This window comes from Sciurus vulgaris, assembly GCF_902686455.1.
Source record: "Sciurus vulgaris genome assembly, chromosome: 2".
Lineage (NCBI taxonomy): Eukaryota > Metazoa > Chordata > Mammalia > Rodentia > Sciuridae > Sciurus > Sciurus vulgaris.
In genome coordinates this window covers 172,895,148-172,912,915 of record NC_136462.1, presented here as the reverse complement: position 1 = coordinate 172,912,915, position 17,768 = coordinate 172,895,148, and the positions used below count along the sequence as shown (strand labels likewise).

General features: G+C 40.2%; 1 protein-coding gene across 15 annotated transcripts in view; it reads left to right on the top strand.

Moving 5' to 3' along the window:
* The first annotated feature begins 284 nt into the window (after positions 1 to 284).
* Positions 285 to 17,768, top strand: part of SHLD1 (shieldin complex subunit 1) — an 87,240-nt gene continuing 69,756 nt past the window's right edge. The window contains exons 1-5 of one of the 15 annotated variants that reach the window (XM_079129124.1): positions 334 to 901; positions 1,901 to 2,006; positions 7,873 to 8,010; positions 9,569 to 9,755; positions 12,281 to 13,337. In XM_079129124.1, the coding sequence (XP_078985250.1) occupies positions 8,005 to 8,010; positions 9,569 to 9,755; positions 12,281 to 12,462 (375 nt within the window). In that variant the 5' untranslated portion in view covers positions 334 to 901; positions 1,901 to 2,006; positions 7,873 to 8,004 and the 3' untranslated portion in view covers positions 12,463 to 13,337. The other 14 variants (XM_079129126.1, XM_079129127.1, XM_079129125.1 and 11 more) reach the window with 14 other exon arrangements.

Here is a 17,768-nt window from a genome sequence, read left to right as displayed (position 1 = left end):
TGCTCTTTACTTAACTTCTCCCTATTTTTAACGTTTCTTTTAAATAGGAGGAATTTAACTTTTTAAAGACTTTAAATATATTTTTTCTGTTCCCTTGGTATCTACCAACTGCACTTAAAAATGAGCGTCCTCTACAAATCAATCACCCAAGTGCGGTGAACTTCCTAGGCCGCAAAAAAATGCCCTCAGTTAAGATGGCCGCACTCCCTTCTATTGCCCTCGCCTGCCCATAGCAAGAATGGTTCCAGAGACTTCCTTTCACGCCTCGGTTTTCCAGTAACAAAGATGGTGTCACCACTTCCGGTTTCCGGACCCTGGCTGTGGGCGGTGAGTGTAATTGAAGCGTCCCTGATTTTTTCTGCCACTTTTATCCATCAAATCAGGAGCGCCTTGGGAAGGGGCCAAGGGGTCACAGCCAAGTGTTCGATCATTCCAGCTTCACAATTAGAAAGCTATAACGATTTCCGTAGGCTGTTAACCATTTCTTCCCCTCCCCTCGTCCCTCCGCTTCAACCCTAGACGCCCCCGCGGCTGCCAGGGCTTTGGGACTCCCCGGAATGTACAGGCGGTGGAGCGGGGTGATTTTCAGTTTTCTTTTTCTTTTGAAAAATGGTTTTCTTAAGAAATTTCACGAACTGTAAAATTTGCTCATTTAAAGTATAAGATTCAGTGAGGTTTGTGGTTCTCAGCATGTGCAGTCATCATTACAAGCTAATTTTAGAATAGTTTCGTCACCCCAAAGAAAAACTAGCCTTGGGAACTGTAGTGAATTCCTGTGCGGAGTAGCATCACACTCTTCATTCACCATGACCCCCCGGATCTAGGCAATTAGTGGTGTACTTTATAATTTTCTAATGTAATATAAATGGAATCATATCTTTGACCCGTGCCTTTCAAGTAGGTATGTTTTTAAAACTTGTCCATGTCACTTGTTATCAGAACTAAATTTCTTTATTGCTGAACAAATATTCCATTGTTTGCATATATCATGATCCATGAATATGGGATGTCTTTCCCTTCCTTCAGCTTTTTAATTTCTTCCAACATTTTAAAAACAGGTTTTAGTGTATGTCTTACACCCATTTAATGTGTTCGTATTTTTTCTTTTTAGACTATAAAGTGGAAATACTATACTTATAAGTGGAAATGTGTTCTTAATTTCATTTTCAGATGTTTATTGCTAGTGTACATAAATTCAAATGATTTTTCTATATTGATCTTGTATCCTGCAACTTTATTCTAGTTTTTTAAAAAGTGGATTCCTTAGGATTTATATACATAAGCTTATGTCTTTTACAGTTTTGCTGCTCTCTTCACAATCTGAATGCTTTATATTTTAGTTTCTTGCCTAATTGTCGAGGCATAAGGTTCTAGTAAAAAAGTGTTGAATAGAAATGATGAGAGTAGACATCTTATCTTGTTCCTGCTCTTAGGGGGCCATCATTTAGTCTTTTACCATAAAGTAGTATGTTAACTATGTGTTTTCAAGAACACTCTTTAAAAGACTCAGGAGGTTCCCTTCTATGTCTAGTTTGTTGAGGGTTTTGATTAGGAAAGAGTGGCTTTGTGGAAAACTTGTGTGTGTGATGTGGGGGAGGGTTGTGGGTTTTATACTTTATTAATATAGTATATTACTTTGATTTTCAGATATTAAAATGACTTTGAATTCCTAGGGTTTCACTTAGGCATGGAATATAATCCTATTTTTCTTTTGAGGGGAGGGTGCTGGTTATTGAGCCCAGGGCCTTGTGCATAATAAACACAGCTGAACCACTGAATTATACCCCCTGGAGTGTAATACTTTTTACATTTTGCTAAATTTAGTTTGCTAGTATTCTATGGAGGATTTTTGTACCTGTGTAATATTGATTTGCAGTTTTCTTGTGATGTCTTTTTCCAGTTTTGATGTCAGTGTAATTCTGGATGCATAGAGTAAATTGAAGAGTGTTCCCTCCTGCCAGGCCTGGTGCTACATCCTCGTAAGCCCAGCTGCTTGGGAGGCTGAGGTAGGAGAATCTCAAGTTCCAGGCCAGCCTGAGCAATTTAGAGAAACTCTGACTCAAAAAATAAAAAGGGCTGGGGTATCTCTCAGTGGTACAGGGCTCTTGGGTTCAAACCCCAATATTGAGAAAAAAAAAAAGTAAAAGAATTAAAAAAAACAAAGATTGAAAGAAAAGGGAGTAATAAAAGAAAAAAGGAAATGTTCCCCCTTTTTGTCTTATTTATTTATTCATTCATTCATTCAGTACTTGGAATTGAACTCGGGGGAAATATACCACTGAGCTACATCCCCAACCCTAGCCTTTTTTTGGAAACAGGGTCTCCCTAAGTTGCCTAGGCTGACCTTAAATTTGTGGTCTTCCTGCCTCAGCCTCCCAAGTTGCTGGAATTGTCCTGTGGCACTGTTCCTGACTCTCCTCCAGTTCTTAGAAGCATAATTCAGGAGAGGAAGATGCACTTCTGTTGGAAGGAGGACTATATTGGAGAACCTGAAGGAAAGCTGTTATTCCTGAAGCAGGGAAGGAGAGGGGGCCAGACATGCAAGGGGGAGTTGAGGGGGAGAGAGGTTACTGGTGATCATTACTGCCCCACAAGAGGAAAGGAAAGGAGGACAGGAACAGGCAACAAGGTGGGAGAACAGCCAAGAGACAGACTTCTTGAAAAGAGTATTCAAAGGAGTTTCTGGAAATTATGCAGTGGAGTGATGGAGTTGGTGGACCTGTGGACATGAGCCACTGGTAGGCTATTTGAGAAGTTGGTGGAGGGAGAGGAGGTATCAGGTTTTTCTTTGTGATTTTTTTTTTTTTTCTTTCTTGACAACTTTTTATTTTTTTATTTTATTTTATTGGGGGGCAGTTACTAGAGATCAAACCCAAGGACAGTTTACCACTGAGCCACATCCCCAGCCCTTTTTATTTTTTATTTTGAGACAGGGCCTCATTAAGTTGCTGAAACTGGCTTTGAACTTGCCATCTCATGGCTGAACCTCCTGAGTTGCTGGTATTACAGGTGGATGCCACCATATCCAGCAACTGTTTATTTCATATACTTTTATACCTTAAAAAAATTGTAAGACTAGAACCTGGGGTATATAGTTAAGTAGTAGAGTCTTGCCTAGCTGTGTGAGGCTCTGGGTTCAATCTCCAGCACTTCAAAATAAAAATAAAAATTTCAAGGAATTCCCAAATAACATTTTCCAGATTCTTTGTCTATGTTTGTTCCTTTTACTTTATCTTTCTCCCTCTATTTCTTTCCCCCCTTTCTCTCTTTCTCATATATTTATAGAGAGAAATAAAATATTAACAAATATGACTATACTATATGTAATAATAATTACAATAATAATTTAGATGAGGAAACTCAGGATAAGTTACCTGCCCAGGGTGACACAGTTAAACAGTGACAAGAGGGCTTGAGCCTGGGGGTCTCTAACTCCAGGATATTCAGGGTCCGTCAGTTTGTGTTTCATTCAGCTAAGAGTGAGCATCTGAAATTCCAAATTGATCATATTACACTCCAGTTCAACCTTCCTTAAGATTTAATGAAAATATCTATTAAAAGTAAATGGATTGATGAATCAATAGAGTTGAATAGATGGGTAGTTATGAAATAAATCAAATTATAATAAGATATTAAGGAATCTGGGTAGTTGCTTTGTGGATGTTCATTGTATAATTCTTTCTACTTTGTGTACATGTGTGTAGTGCTGGGGATTGAAATATCCAGGGTCTTGTGCATGCTAGGCAAACACTCTACCCTTTCTACTTTTAAGTTTGAAATTTTTCATGCAGTATATTGGGAGAGGCCAGGTGTGGTGGCATAGGCTGTAATCCCAGCATTTTAGGAGGCTGAGGCAGGAGGATCACAAGTTCAAGACCAGCCTCAGCAATTTATTTAATTTTTTATTAAAATGTTTTTTATTTTTACAGACTGCATTTTGATTCATTGTACACAAATGGGGTACAACTTTTCATTTCTATGGTTGTACATAATGTAGATTCACACCATTCATGTAATCCTATACATACACAGGGTAGTACTGTCTGTTTCATTCTACTGTCTTTCCATCCCCCACCTCCTCCCACCCCATTTTCCTCTCCACCATCCAAAGTTCCTTCATTCTTCTCTTCCCCCAATCACCCGCCCTCATTATATATTGTCATCTACTTATCAGAGAAAACATTTAGCCTTTGGTTTTTTGGGCTTGGCTTATTTCACTTAGCATGATATTTTCCAACTTCATCTATTTAGCAACAAGTGCCATAATTTTATTCTTATTTATGGCTGAGTAATATTCCATTGTGTATATATACCACAGTTTCTTTATCCATTCGTCAATTGAAGGGCATCTAGGTTGGTTCAACAATCTGGCTGTTGTGAATTGAGCTGCTGTGAACATTGTTGTGACTGCATCACTGTAGTATGCTGCTTTTAAGTCCTTTGGGTAAAAACTGAGGAATGGGATAGCTGGGTCAAATGGTGGATCCATTCCAAGTTTTCTGAGGAGTCTCCATATTGCTTTCCAGAGTGGCTGCACCAATTTGCAGCTCCACCAGCAAAGTATGAGTGTGCCTTTTTCCCCACATCCATGCCAACACTTACTATTTATTGCGTATGTTCTTGATAATAGTCATTCTAATTGGAGTTAGATGAAATCTTAGGGTGGTTTTAATTTGCATTTCTCTAATTACTAGGGATGATGAGCACTTTTTCATATATTTGTTGATCACCTGTATATCTTCTTCTGTGAAGTATCTGCTCATTTCCTTAGCCCATTTATTGATTGGGTTCTTTGTATTTTTGGTGTAAAGATTTTTAAGTTTTTTATAAACTTTGGAGATGAGTGCTCTGTCTGAAGTGTGTGTGGAAAAGATTTTCTCCCATTCTGTAGGCTCTCTTCTCCCATTATTGATTGTTTCCTTTGCTGAGAAAAAGCTTTTAGTTTGAATCTATCTCATTGATTCTTGCTTTTATTTCTTGCACTATGGGGGTCTTGTTAAGGAAGTCTGGTCCTAAGCCAACATGATGGAGATTCGGGCCTACTTTTCCTTTTCTTTGGTGAAGGGTCTCAGGTCTAATGCCTAGATCCTTGATCCATTTTGAGTTGAGTTTTGTACAGGGTGAGAGATAAGGGTTTAGTTTCATTTTACTGCATATGGATTTCCAGTTTTGCCAGCACCATTTGTTGAAGAGGCTATCTTTTCTCCATTGTAAGTTTTTGGCACCTTTGTCTAGTATGAGATAACCGTACTTATGTGCTTTTGTCTCCGTGTCTTCTATCCTGTACCTTTGGTCTACCTGTCTGTTTGGGTGCCAATACCATGCCATTTTTGTTACTATTGCTCTATAGTAGAGTTTAAGGTCTGGTATTTTGATACCTCCTGCATCACTCCTGCCCAGGATTGCTTTAGCTGTTCTGAGTCTTTTGTTCTTCCAGATGAATTTCATGATTGCTTTCTCTATTTCTGTGAGAAATGTCATTGAGATTTTAATTGGAATTGCGTTAAATCTGTATAGCAGCCTCAGCAATTTAGCTTAGGGCCTGTCTCAAAATAATAAAATAAAAAGGACTGGGGATGTGTCTCAGTGGTTAAGCATCCTGGGTTCAATCCCCAGTACCAACAACAACAAAAACGTGTTGATGGTGTAGCTCAGGGGAAGGCACCTGTGGGTTCCCCAGTACTCCAAAAATTTTGGGAAGGAAGTGACTTAATTGCAAAAATGTAAGTCAAGTTAAAACACTTTTTGTATGTGACCCTTATGGACGTATATTGGTAGGTTTGTAAGGTTCTGTAAAGTAATAGAATACTAGCTGCTTCCTTCTGGTAAGCAGGCTTTTATGTAATTAAAGTCTTCTTATGCCCAACTTCAAGACAGACTAGACTTCCAGTATTGAAAAATAATATTTATTTAGATTGTATAATTAGGGAAATTTTAAAAGTGGAAGATAAATATTCCTGGAGGGAGAAGTTGAAGCATCTATCAAAAGATTTTGGGGAGAACGGGCTGGATGGGGATGTAGCTCAGTGGTAGAACACTTGCCTCGCATGCACAAGGCCCTGGGTTTGATCCCCAGCCCTGAAAAAAAAAAGAAGAGTTTGCGGCAAAGGATAATCATTACATCCTCCTTGCCATCCATGCTATTTCATACCACAGGAAGGGGCTCATCTGTCTCATTGCTTGCTTTTTCCTGTACATATTTACTGCTTCCCAAATGATGTATTTAGAAGAAGAAGATGCTTATTTTGTAATTAAAAGGATTCACCTTTCAGTAGGCTTTCCTTTTGGGGGCCCAGTGTGTAATGTACTTGGCTTTTAATGTAAGCAATTCTAAAAGCAAAGAATAGGTAACCACATCACTGTGCTAATTGTTGCAGAAAACATTCCTTTCCTTTCTTTTTTCTTTTTGACTCAGGGGTGCTTTACCACCAAGATACATCCTTTTATTTTTACTTTGAGATAGGGTCTTGCTAAGTTTCTGAGGATCTTACTAAGTTGCTGAGACTGGTCTTGAACTTGCCATCCTCCTGCCTCAGCCCACCGCCTCCCCCCAGAGTCACTGGGATTACAGGCATGTGCTTAGACCTTGCTGATTGATTTCATCAGACTCTCAGTTGATGGTTCACTCAAGGCACCTTTGAAAACAGGCAGGATATGCCAATATCATTGCTGTTTGTGCCCTTCCGGAAGCCTCTGAAGCAGAGTGTTAGGTAACTGGAGGGGAAGGGGAGCCAAAGGAGCCTGCTGCAGAGGTGTTTGCTGAAACCTCAGGGTTGTTGACTAATATAGCACTTGTGAAAAGACAGGACATTCTGACTTCTTTGGGAACGTTGATCATTGCATTCAGTTCAGGAGAAATCAGCTGATATGTTGTCTCCCTCTCTGCCTGAAGGAATGTCCACAACAGCACATGACTGGGTGTCTGCAAATAAGAAGGATCTCCTTGGGTTTCAACATTGATTTGTTTTCGTATGCTTCCTGTCTTTGCTATAAGGTGTAGCTTGGCTGCAGGATTGGGGCTGTACCTTCAAGTGGGCTCATCCTAGTGTAGCTACTTTCTAGGTCTGGCTGTAAGTGAGGGTGATAATAATAGGATTACTTGCCTCATAGGTTTATTGCAGATGAAGCTCTTAGGACTATGACTGGAATCTAACACGCATTTAGTAAATGTTAAGTATTCTTATTATACTGCTCATATTATTCTGAAATTGCTTTTTTTATTCAAACATGTCTTAGATCTTTACGTACTGATTAACAGCCCCACCCCACATCCTGTGCTGGGGGTTGAACCCAGGGTGCATGCTAGGTGAACATTCTGTCCTCAAACTACATCCCCAGCCCCTGTTTATTATTTCTAACAGCAGTGTAGTATTCCTTAATTGGGAACACTGCCTCCTCCCAAATCTATTCCTAATTCAGTTGATAATTAAACCAGCTACCGAAATTGTCTCACCTCACTGACACAGTTCCTCTTTAATGCCTTTGTTCATTCAGTTACTAAGTTCTATTCTCTGCTTGATTCTTTCTTTTCTTTTCTTTTCTTTCTTTCTTCTCCCCCCTCCCCTCCTCCACTCTCCCCTCCCCTCCCCTACCCTCCCCTCCCCTACCCTCCCCTCCCCTCCTCTCCTCTCCTCTCCTCTTCTTTTTTTCTCTGCACCAGGTATCGAAACCTGAGGGTCTTAACCACTAAGCCACATTCCCCAACTCATTTTTATTTTTTTATTTTGAGACAGGATCTTGCTAAGTTGCTAAGACTGGCTTTGAACTTGTGATTCTCCTGCCTTAGCTTCCCAAGCTGCTGGAATTACAGGCATGTGCCATCACGTCTGGCTTAAATATATTCTTAATGTTTCTCCTGTTCTTGACCTGTAGGGCCCTGACTTGTTTCACATGGTTTTCCTCTCACCTGTACCCTGTATGTGAGTGATTTCCTATTTCAAGACTGCCTGCTACCATAATTAAGCAGGCTTAAGCCTCAATCCACCTGCCATCCAGCTACCAAACATGAAGGTATGACTACATAAATTCTCTGCTTGGTGCATGGAAGCTGGTGGCATTCATGGCACCTGGTACTGGCCATGATAAAATTTATTGATGATAGCAGCTTATAGGGCAGAGAGTAGCAAAGGTCCAAGATCTGCCCAGGTCTGTAGTTACTTCATAGAGAGGTAGACGGGGCTGGGTGCACTGCACAGAGCCCTCTAGTAAGACCTGGAGGTCCCCACAAGTAAACGTAGACCCAGGAGTGGGAGGGAGCACAAGGAATGTTTAAATATTGAACCCAGCAATTCACCTTCAAAGCCTCCGGAGTTCGGCTGGAAAGTATTTGTATTCCAGGTTGCTGACTGATAGCAGCAAGGCCTTACTGTCCCTTTCTAGAGTCAATGCAGGAGGAGGAGGGCTCCTTGGCCTTTCAGCTGGAGACAACAGTGTTTGTCCCTACCCACTCAGTGCATGATCAGTACTTACCTCTCCCTTGAAAATCCCCAATACCCTATGTTACTTGTGATTGTCTAAACTGGTTCTTTTTGAGTTCATGCTTGCTTCTGACCATGGCTGTAGCCTGGCTTGGTAAATTCTTCTAGAAAGACTCTGGTCCCCTTCTGGGCCATTCTCTGTCTTGACTCACTATGTTAACAAAATAAGTCTCTGTGTTTGGATCACCCCAAACTATGAGCTTCTTGAAAGAAGTATCTGTTACATTCACCTTTGTATCCTCCAAGCTTGGCACCAAGCCTGATATGCTAACTAACTGGCTGACTGCACATTTGAATAAGCTACAGGGGAACATGCAAATTGCCTTCACCTCATTGCAGTTAATTTGGAATATATATATCCTTTTGGACTTTTGCCCCTAGCTTTACATCTCTATTTCACACACGTGCACACACACACACAAACATGCATGCATGCAGTATTTTATTTTATAAAATTCAGATCAAACCTTAAAACCATCCCATAATTTACTATATTATGAACATTTCCCCTCATCAAAAAATTATTTTTATTTTTTACTTTTTACTTTTTTGGCACTGGGGATTGAACCCAGTGGTACTTTACCACTGAACTACTTCCCTAGCCTTTTTATTTTTTATTTTTATTTTTTTGAGACAGGGCTTGCTGAATCACTTAGGGCTTCACTAAGTTGATGAGGCTGACTCTGAACTTGTGATCCTCCTTTCTCAGCCTCCTGAGCTGCTGGGTTTATAGACATATGACACTGCACCTAGTTATCAAATATTCCTGTGGCCTTTGAATCAGTCTTACACAGTATTTTAGTGAGGAAGTGGTCTGTGTTTGAACCTTTCCCATTTTCAAAAATATAGCCTGTTTTCCAGCTGAAATGACTAATGGTGTCTTTCAGCCAACAGTATTTCTTTCTCATGATGAAGAAAACATGGTAAACAAATAGTAGGTCTGAAGCAAGACAAGGAAGACCATTAATAAGAGGGGAAAGGAAATTATTCTGGTTTTACTGATGTTTGATCTTTAAGATTCTTCAGGCAGTGACTCTAATGAAGGTTTCTGCTATTAGTACCTTTTGTGAGAATTGTTGTTTTCTTTCCAGAGCAGAACTATGGCAGCCCAGGAAGCCAGTTCAGGCAGCCAGTCAGGGGAGAGTTGTGCTTTGGACCTACCATCAGCATGTGACATAAGAGACTATGTGCTGCAGAGGCCCAGCCAGGAGATCAACAGCGAGACTCTTAGTTCTGTGGAATTCCATTCTTTTCCTTGCTCTTCTGATGTGGATCCAGGTAATAAGCAGAGTTTAAAACAATCTAACATAAAAACAATTTAGCAGATACACTGGTGTATGAAATAGCTTGTTTCTCCTTCTTCTAGTAGCCGATCTCAGAGGAATGATTTATTGTCCTATGTAGAAAAACATCATACCCCAAGAAAAGCTGTAGGAAGAGACTTCAAAGGACAGCCTCCCTGACGTGACAATGAGGAGGAGCTGTTTCCTGGAGTTCTTTTTAATCTTGGGTCCCTTTCTGATCTCTATCCAAATGTACTCAGAGACAGGCAAGCACTTTGTTCAACAAGGAGAGGGTAGAATTGGTTTTTGTTTTTTTTAAAGGTGTTATTGTTAATAATTGAGATTATTATTCCTATAATGAAGCATATGCTGGACTTAATATGTATATATGTATATATATATATATATATATTTTTTTTTTTTCTATGTATGGTGCTGGGGATTGAACCCAGGGCCTCATGAATACTAGGCAAGTTCTCACCACCAAGTTATACCTCCAGCTACTCTGGATTTTTAAAAACAAATATTTACTTACTTATTTATTTTATTGTTTTTTTAGATACACATGACAGTAGGGTGTATTTTGAGATACTTTGTGTTTAAACAACAAATTTTCTATAAGGGTCCCTGATTCTGACTGAATTGCCAAAAAGTTTATTATTTAAGCTTAATGATAATTCCCTGACAGAGCTAGTGACCATCTCTAGTTGAAAATTCATCTATTACCTATTCATTATCCATCCTGGCGGTCTACAAACCTGTAAAGTTCAGCTTTGCTATTTACTGCTGTGTGACTTGGGGCATTTTTCTTAACCCCTCTGAAAATCAGAGTCCTCTATAAAATGATAACCAGAATGCTTGTGGAATAAGGTTTAACTCAAGGAATAACGTAAAGTACTTACCATGGTATCTATCATATATGGGTGTTCATACTGTGTTTTTTTTTATTGTTATTAAGAAATCAAAACATGTATTTTTAATTAATTGTTTCTTATACTGGGGATTAAACCCAGTGGCACTTTACCACTGGGCCACTTCCCTAATTCTTTTTATTTTTTATTTTGAGACAGGGTCTCATTAAGTTACTGAGGTTGCCTCAAATGTGCAATCCTCGTGCTTCAGCTTCACAAATTGCTGGAATTATAGGCATGTGCCATTGCTCCTGGCTAAAATACATATTTTTAAAGAGCACTCATTGGGTATGAAGAAAAATATAGGCATTTGTGATAAATTCATTGGTGACTGTGGCAAGGGTATGTGTATTAGTCACCTTTCTATTACCATAGAACAAATACCTGAATTAACCAACTGATAAAAAGAAAAGATTTATTTTGACTCATGGTTTTAGAGATTTTAAAGATTTCAGTTCATGGTTGGGTGCACCCATTGCTTCTAAGCCTCTAGTGAGTGGTTGGGGAGCATAGAATATGAGGGACATGACAGAGCCAAACTACTCACCTCATAACCAGAAAGTTAAAAGGAAAGAAGAAGAAAGAGGCTGAGTTCCCACTGTCCTCTTCAGGGCATGCCCTAGGTGACCTCAAGACCTCCCACTGTGCCTGATTTCCTAAAGGCTCTACCATCTCCCCACAGCACCACGCTGGGACCAAGCCTTGACTGATGGGCCTCTGAGGGACATTTAAGATCCAAACTACAGCACAAGTACTTGTCATTGTCTTGAAGTAGTCTATGAAAAAAATTTAAACTTCCTTGTGATTCTGTTCTGATGTACAGTAATCAGGATCAGTTAGCCTCCCATTTAATTTAGTTCCGGACCAAGAATTAACTTCATCTTATTTTCCTTAACCTTTTCTCTTCTTCTTCCTATACTACTGTTTCTACTTTGAACCTCTAAAACTGATTTTGTTCATCATCTCTGATATCAACAGCTTTTCCTACAAGTTAATGGATGTAATTGAACAGAACTTTTGAAGTGTTGGCCTATTGCAGTACTTCAGGGCAATGACTCTATGCCATGTAAACTACTCCATAACCCTTATGTTCAACCTCCACAAAGTACCATGGTTTTATGGTTTGGTGATGAGGTTTCCCCCAAAAACTGCTGTTCCTGCAGGAGTGAGGTGACATGATCAGATTGTGAGAGGTGTAACCTAATCTGTTCCATTTTAATTTGAACCGACTGACTAGGTGGTAATGGTTGGAGGAGGTGAGTCACTGTGGATGTGCCCTGAAAGAGTGCATCTTCCTTGTGGCCCTTCTCTGTTTCCTGACTGTCATAAGCTGAGCAGTTTTCCTCTGCTGGGTCCTTCCCCTATGAGGTGCTACTCTGTCTTGGGCCCAGAGCAATGGAGTCTCATCTGTCTATGGACTAAGTTCTCTTGAAACCATGAGCTCTAAACACACTTTCTTTTCCCTTTTCCAAGTTGTTCTTGTCAGGTATTTTGGTCACAGCATTGCAAAATTTGATAAAAACATCTCCCATCTTTAAATAAAAAATACCCATCCTTGACCCTAAATCTCTCTCTAGTTACAGTCTTTTTTCTCTGTTCTCTTCTGTAGACTTTCAAAAGATATTATCTTCGCCTGCTGTCTCCAATTCCTCTTCAGTTCCTTCCAACCCCCCCAGCCTGGCTTCTATCCCGAGTCCTCCACGGAAAGAGCTCTTGTCAGGGTCACTAGTGACCTCCACATTTTTAAATTCATTGGCCCTATTTTTGGCCTTATCCTTTTCAGTGTATTAGCAGCGCTTATACAGTTGACTTTTTCCTTCTTTGAGTTTTTTCTTCTTGTCTCTTGGTGTTCTTATTACTTTTCTGGTTGTTTTAGTCTCCTTTGCTGATTTCTTCTTTCTTATCTCTCCAGCATTTAATGTTGGAAAAACCCAGGACTGAGATCTCAGAGCTCTTCTCTTGTTATCACTCACTCCCTGAGGGATCTTATCCAGTCTGGGGGCCTTAGATGCCCTTAGTACCTTGCTCAATTCCAAATTCCTGTCTCCAGTTTAGATGTCTAGGCTGACATTTAGACCATCTGCAAACTTGACATCATCATCTAGTTCTACTTAGACTAATTAAACCTGACATGTCCTAAACCAAATTAGTAATTCCTCTACTTCCCCCCCAACCCCTTCTGAAACACACACACATCCACCTGCTCTTTGAAATTGTCTCATCTCAGAAAAGGATTTTCATCCTTCTATTAACTTAGCCATAAAACCTAGGAATTAACTTCTACTTCTTTCTTCCTCTTAAACCTCACATCCTATTCAGTTCTACTATTAGAATAAATCTAGAATCTAAACAGCCTTTGCCCTTTCCACTTTTGCCACCCAGATCCCAGCTACTCTCTTTTCTGAATTATTATTATATTCTCCTAAATAGCTTTTCCACATCTGCCCTATCACCTTACAAGCTTTTTTTTGGGGGGCGGGGGTACCAAAGATTGAACCCAGGGGCACTTAACCACTGAGTCACATCCCCAGCTCTTTTTATTTTGAGACAGGGTTTCATTAAGTTGCTGAGGGCATTACTAAATTGCTGAGGCTGGCTTTGAACTTGTGATCTTCCTGCTTCAGCCTCCCGAGCTGTTGGAATTACAGGCATGTGCCACTGTGCCCAGCACAAGCTCAGATCACGTTAGTCCTCAGTACAAAGCCTCTGTGGCTTCTCATCTAATTCAGAGCAAAAGCCAAAGTACTTATCAAGGTGCCCATGATCCCTGGGCTGTATACCCTGCCATGTCCCTGACCTGGTTTCCAGCCCTGTCAACTTCCTAACTATGCCTCTACCATACTGAGCATACCCTTCTGCCTTGCATGTGCCCTTTTTGGGAAGGTCCACCCTCATCCCGTTTCTTAGATCACTTCTGCCAACCACTGACACTCCTTCCTGGCTTTATTCTTCTCCACAGCATTTACTACCATTAATATTTGATTATTAGCTTATTTGTCTCTTCCTGCTAGGATATAAGTTCTAGGATAGCAGATACTCAATAATACTTGTATGAGGAATAAACAAGAAAATGTGAACTGCTTTTATTATATCATTAAGAGATGGGCGTTGGTGGGTACAGTGGTGCCTGCCTGTAATCCCAGCAACTTGGAAGGCTGAGGCAAGAAGATCACAGGTTTGAGGCCAGCCTGAGCAACTTAGAGAGGCTCTAAGCAATTTATGGAGACCCGGTCTCAAAATAAAAAGGGCTGGGGATGTCACTTAGTGGTAGAGCATCCCTGGTTCAATCTCCGGTACCACTAAAAAAAAAAAAAGAGAGATTGAGAGAGAGAGACAGAGACAGAGACAGACAGATGTAGGTACAGATCAGATTTAGGGCTGAAGTTGTTCACAACATAAAAATTTCTATTCTTTTCATACACTTTACATAGTTTAGAGCTGGTGTGGATAACTTGGGGAAGTTTCATGTAAAAGGAGTGAGAGTCATATGCAGCACTGAATTAGGTGGAGTCTGAATTTAGTCCCCTAGAATGATCTTGTTAGAAGAGGAGCTTATCAGGTTACCTCTGCTTCCCAGAAGCCAAAACATGTGACTGCAGTATATACGCAGCAGAACTGTCAGCCATTTTAACATGTTCAAAGTGAGTCATAAAGTATGCTGCCATGGTATGAACTCTGTACCACTCTGTCAAGATGGAAAACTTATGTAATGTGTGCTCCACAAACTGGTGAGTCACTCTGCCTGTGCTCTTTGGAGTCCCAGTTCTCAATTCCCTTCTCCCCAGCTCTAGGTGACCAGTGCCTTCATGTGTCTCTTATTAAAATTTCTCAAAAAAGTTAGAAACTTACTCAGAATAGAATACAAAGGACTGACTGTGGCTTCAAGTGCTACCTTTTCCAGGCAGGTGTTTATAACCTAAAAGAATGGTGAGATTTCAGGAATCAAGGGGCAGGTAGAAGACACATTGGCAGGGATTGCCTCTCTGGTATCCTCAGAGACCTTTTATATTTTCCACCCCATATTTTCTCACTCTTCTTTCTCTGCCCACCCTCCAACTTGACCTTTCAAGGTGGGATTATTCCTAAGTAGCTGGGATTACATGGGTGCACCACTGTGTCTGCCCTAGGTGGGATCATTCTACTTCACTGTGACCATCTCTGACATCCAAACAGAAGCAATCTCTATTCTGTACAACATATTTAATTGTTTTTTTTTTTTTGTTTTTGGTACTGGGTATTGAACCCAGGGTATTTTACCATTGAGTTACAACCCCAGCCTTCTTTATTTATTCATTCATTCATACATACAAACATACATACATACCAGGCATTGAACCCAGGAGTGTTTAACCCCTGAGCCTCATCTCCAGCCCTTTTTAAATATTGATATATTTTTTTTTTTTTTTAATTTAGAGACAGGATCTCAATAAGTTGCTTAGGGCCTTGCCAAGTTGCTGAGGCTAGCTTTGAACTTGTGATCCTCCTGTCTCTGCCTCCCAAGCTGCTGGGATTATAGGCAGGTGCGACTACACACAGCTCCTTATTTTTTTATTTTGAAATGGGTCTTGCTAAGGCACTGAGGATCTCTCTAAGTTGCCCAGGCTGACCTTGAGCCTTACAAATTGCTGAGATTACAGGTGTGTACCACCACACTCAGCTATATAGCATATTTTAAACGCTCACATTAGTTTATACATCCAAGGAATATTCTATGTATAATAAGTTTCTCTGTATCTATAGACACTGGATGTTTTAGAGCCCATTAATAATTATCACTTCCAGTTATCCAGAACCTACTACCTCTAAGTAGTAATTTTGTATTTCTAATTCTATGCTTTGTATTTGATAAACCCAGGGACACCCAACCTCTGAGCCACATCTCCAGCACATTTTTGTTTTTTATGTTGAGTCAGGGTCTTGCTATGTTGCTTAGGGCCTTGCTAAGTTGCTGAGGCTCGCTTTTTTTTTTTTTTTTTTTAATTGTAAACAAATGGGATACATGTTGTTTCTCTGTTTGTACATGGAGTAAAGGCATACCATTTGTGTAATCATAAATTTACAAAGGGTAATGTCGTTTGATTTATTCTGTTATTTTTTTCCCTTTCCCTCATCCCTCCCACCCCTCTTTTCCCTCTGTACAGTCCTTCCTTCCTCCATTCTTGCCCCCCTCCCTAACCCTAACTCTAACCCTAACACTCACCCCTCCCACCCCCCATTATGTGTCATCATCCGCTTATCAGTGAGATCATTTGTCCTTTGGTTTTTTGAGATTGGCTTATCTCACTTAGCATGATATTCTCCAATTTCATCCATTTGGCTGAGGCTGGCTTTTAACTTGCAGTCCTTCTGCCTCAGCCTCCCCAGCTGCTGGGATAACAGGTGTGCATCACTATGCCCTTCACCTTTTTAAAATTCTTATCACAAACCTGCTAAGTAAAAATCATCCACCTTTTGTAAATGAGAGAACAGGCTTGGAGAAGCTAGAAAGCTCGTCCAGTGTCATTAAGTAGTTGAGAGTGGTGGGTCAATGCAGAGGCAGTGTTTTTATGTTTTGGTACTGGGATTGAACCCAGGGATGCTTTACCCACAACCCGCTGTATTTTTTATTTTGAGACAGAGTCTCACTAAATTGCTTAGAACCTCACTAAGTTGTTGGGGCTGACCTCAAAGTAGCAATCCTCCTTCTTCAGCCTCCTGAGTCTCTGAATGATAGGTGTGTGCTACGGTGCCTGTCTGGGGCAGAGATTTTGTTTTTGGAGTTGGGGTACTGGGGATTAACTCAGGGGCACTCAACCACTGAGCCACATCCTCAGCCCTATTTTTGTATTTTGTTTAGATACAGGGTCTCACTGAGTTGCTTAGTTCCTCACCATTGCAGAAGCTGTCTTTGAACTTGAAATCCTCCTGTCTTAGCCTCCCAAGCCACGGGGATTATAGGCATGGGCCACCACACCTGGCCAGGGGCAGAGTTTTAAATCACATTTTTGTGGGAAAATAATTACATTTCTAACCTTGGAAATGACTGAAGGGATGGTACAGATAAGGAACTGCTGGACATTTTAGGCAAGTTTTATTAGCTTGATAGAGCAAACAACTCACATGGGGTTAAGGAGGAATTAGCATGCTTTGGTATATTTTATTCAGACTTCATACTGAAAAACAATTTTGATTGTGTTGTACATTCTGCCATTCTCCATTAGTTTTGTGTATTATGCCATCTGTTACTCATAATGATTACTAGCTGTGTTTAAAAAAAAAAAAAAAGAATAAAAGGAGTAGCTCATTCAGTTTCCCAGAACTAAGTAAAGATAGTATTTTCCAGCCATGATGGGAGCAAGACATTAGAATCAAACGGAAGACCAGCCACCCTGTTTACTTAATAATATTATCTCTAGTAATTTATGCTCAGGTTTATCTTCTCCAAAGGGAACTTTGTGTACATAGCATGGAAACATTAATTTTTGTCCTAGAGCTACTGTCTACAAAGTCAGTACTGTCCTAGAGACTGTCTATAAAGGTCATCACTTGTGATATGACTATTACCAAGCAATGAACTTGAGATGGACAACCCTGAACTATGTCCTAATAGCCCAGCCTGATTTACTTGCATCTGACAGTTTTCCATCTCTAGTTTCTCAAAATTGTATAAGGGCCTGGGATTTTCATTTTCCATTTGCAAGGTCAGTCCACTTTCTCCTATCACTGCATGTTCATTGATAGTGGCAGTTATGTGTTCTCTCTTCTGTAACTTCTCAACAGACTTTTCTAACATTTTAGCTTTTCTCTGAGAACTCTGACTCTTATCTGCTCAGAGCCATACCGACCTTTACATTGATCTTCAGTGGTGTTCCGATGTCTACTGTTCTATCTCAGATTCTTAACACATTCAGGTCCCAAGCTAATCTGGTATCCTTGGTTTGTTTGCTGTTATGTGTTATTGGGAAATTAATCTTTCAGGGATTGGTGAATACCAAAGTTTCCGGTTAGATAGTCATTCATGGTAACTCTGCATTGGTCTATACCCGCCCTGGTACTCAGTGAGGCACACTCTTGGCTGTATTTGTGTTGCCATGCTTGGGTCTAAATAGAATTGACTG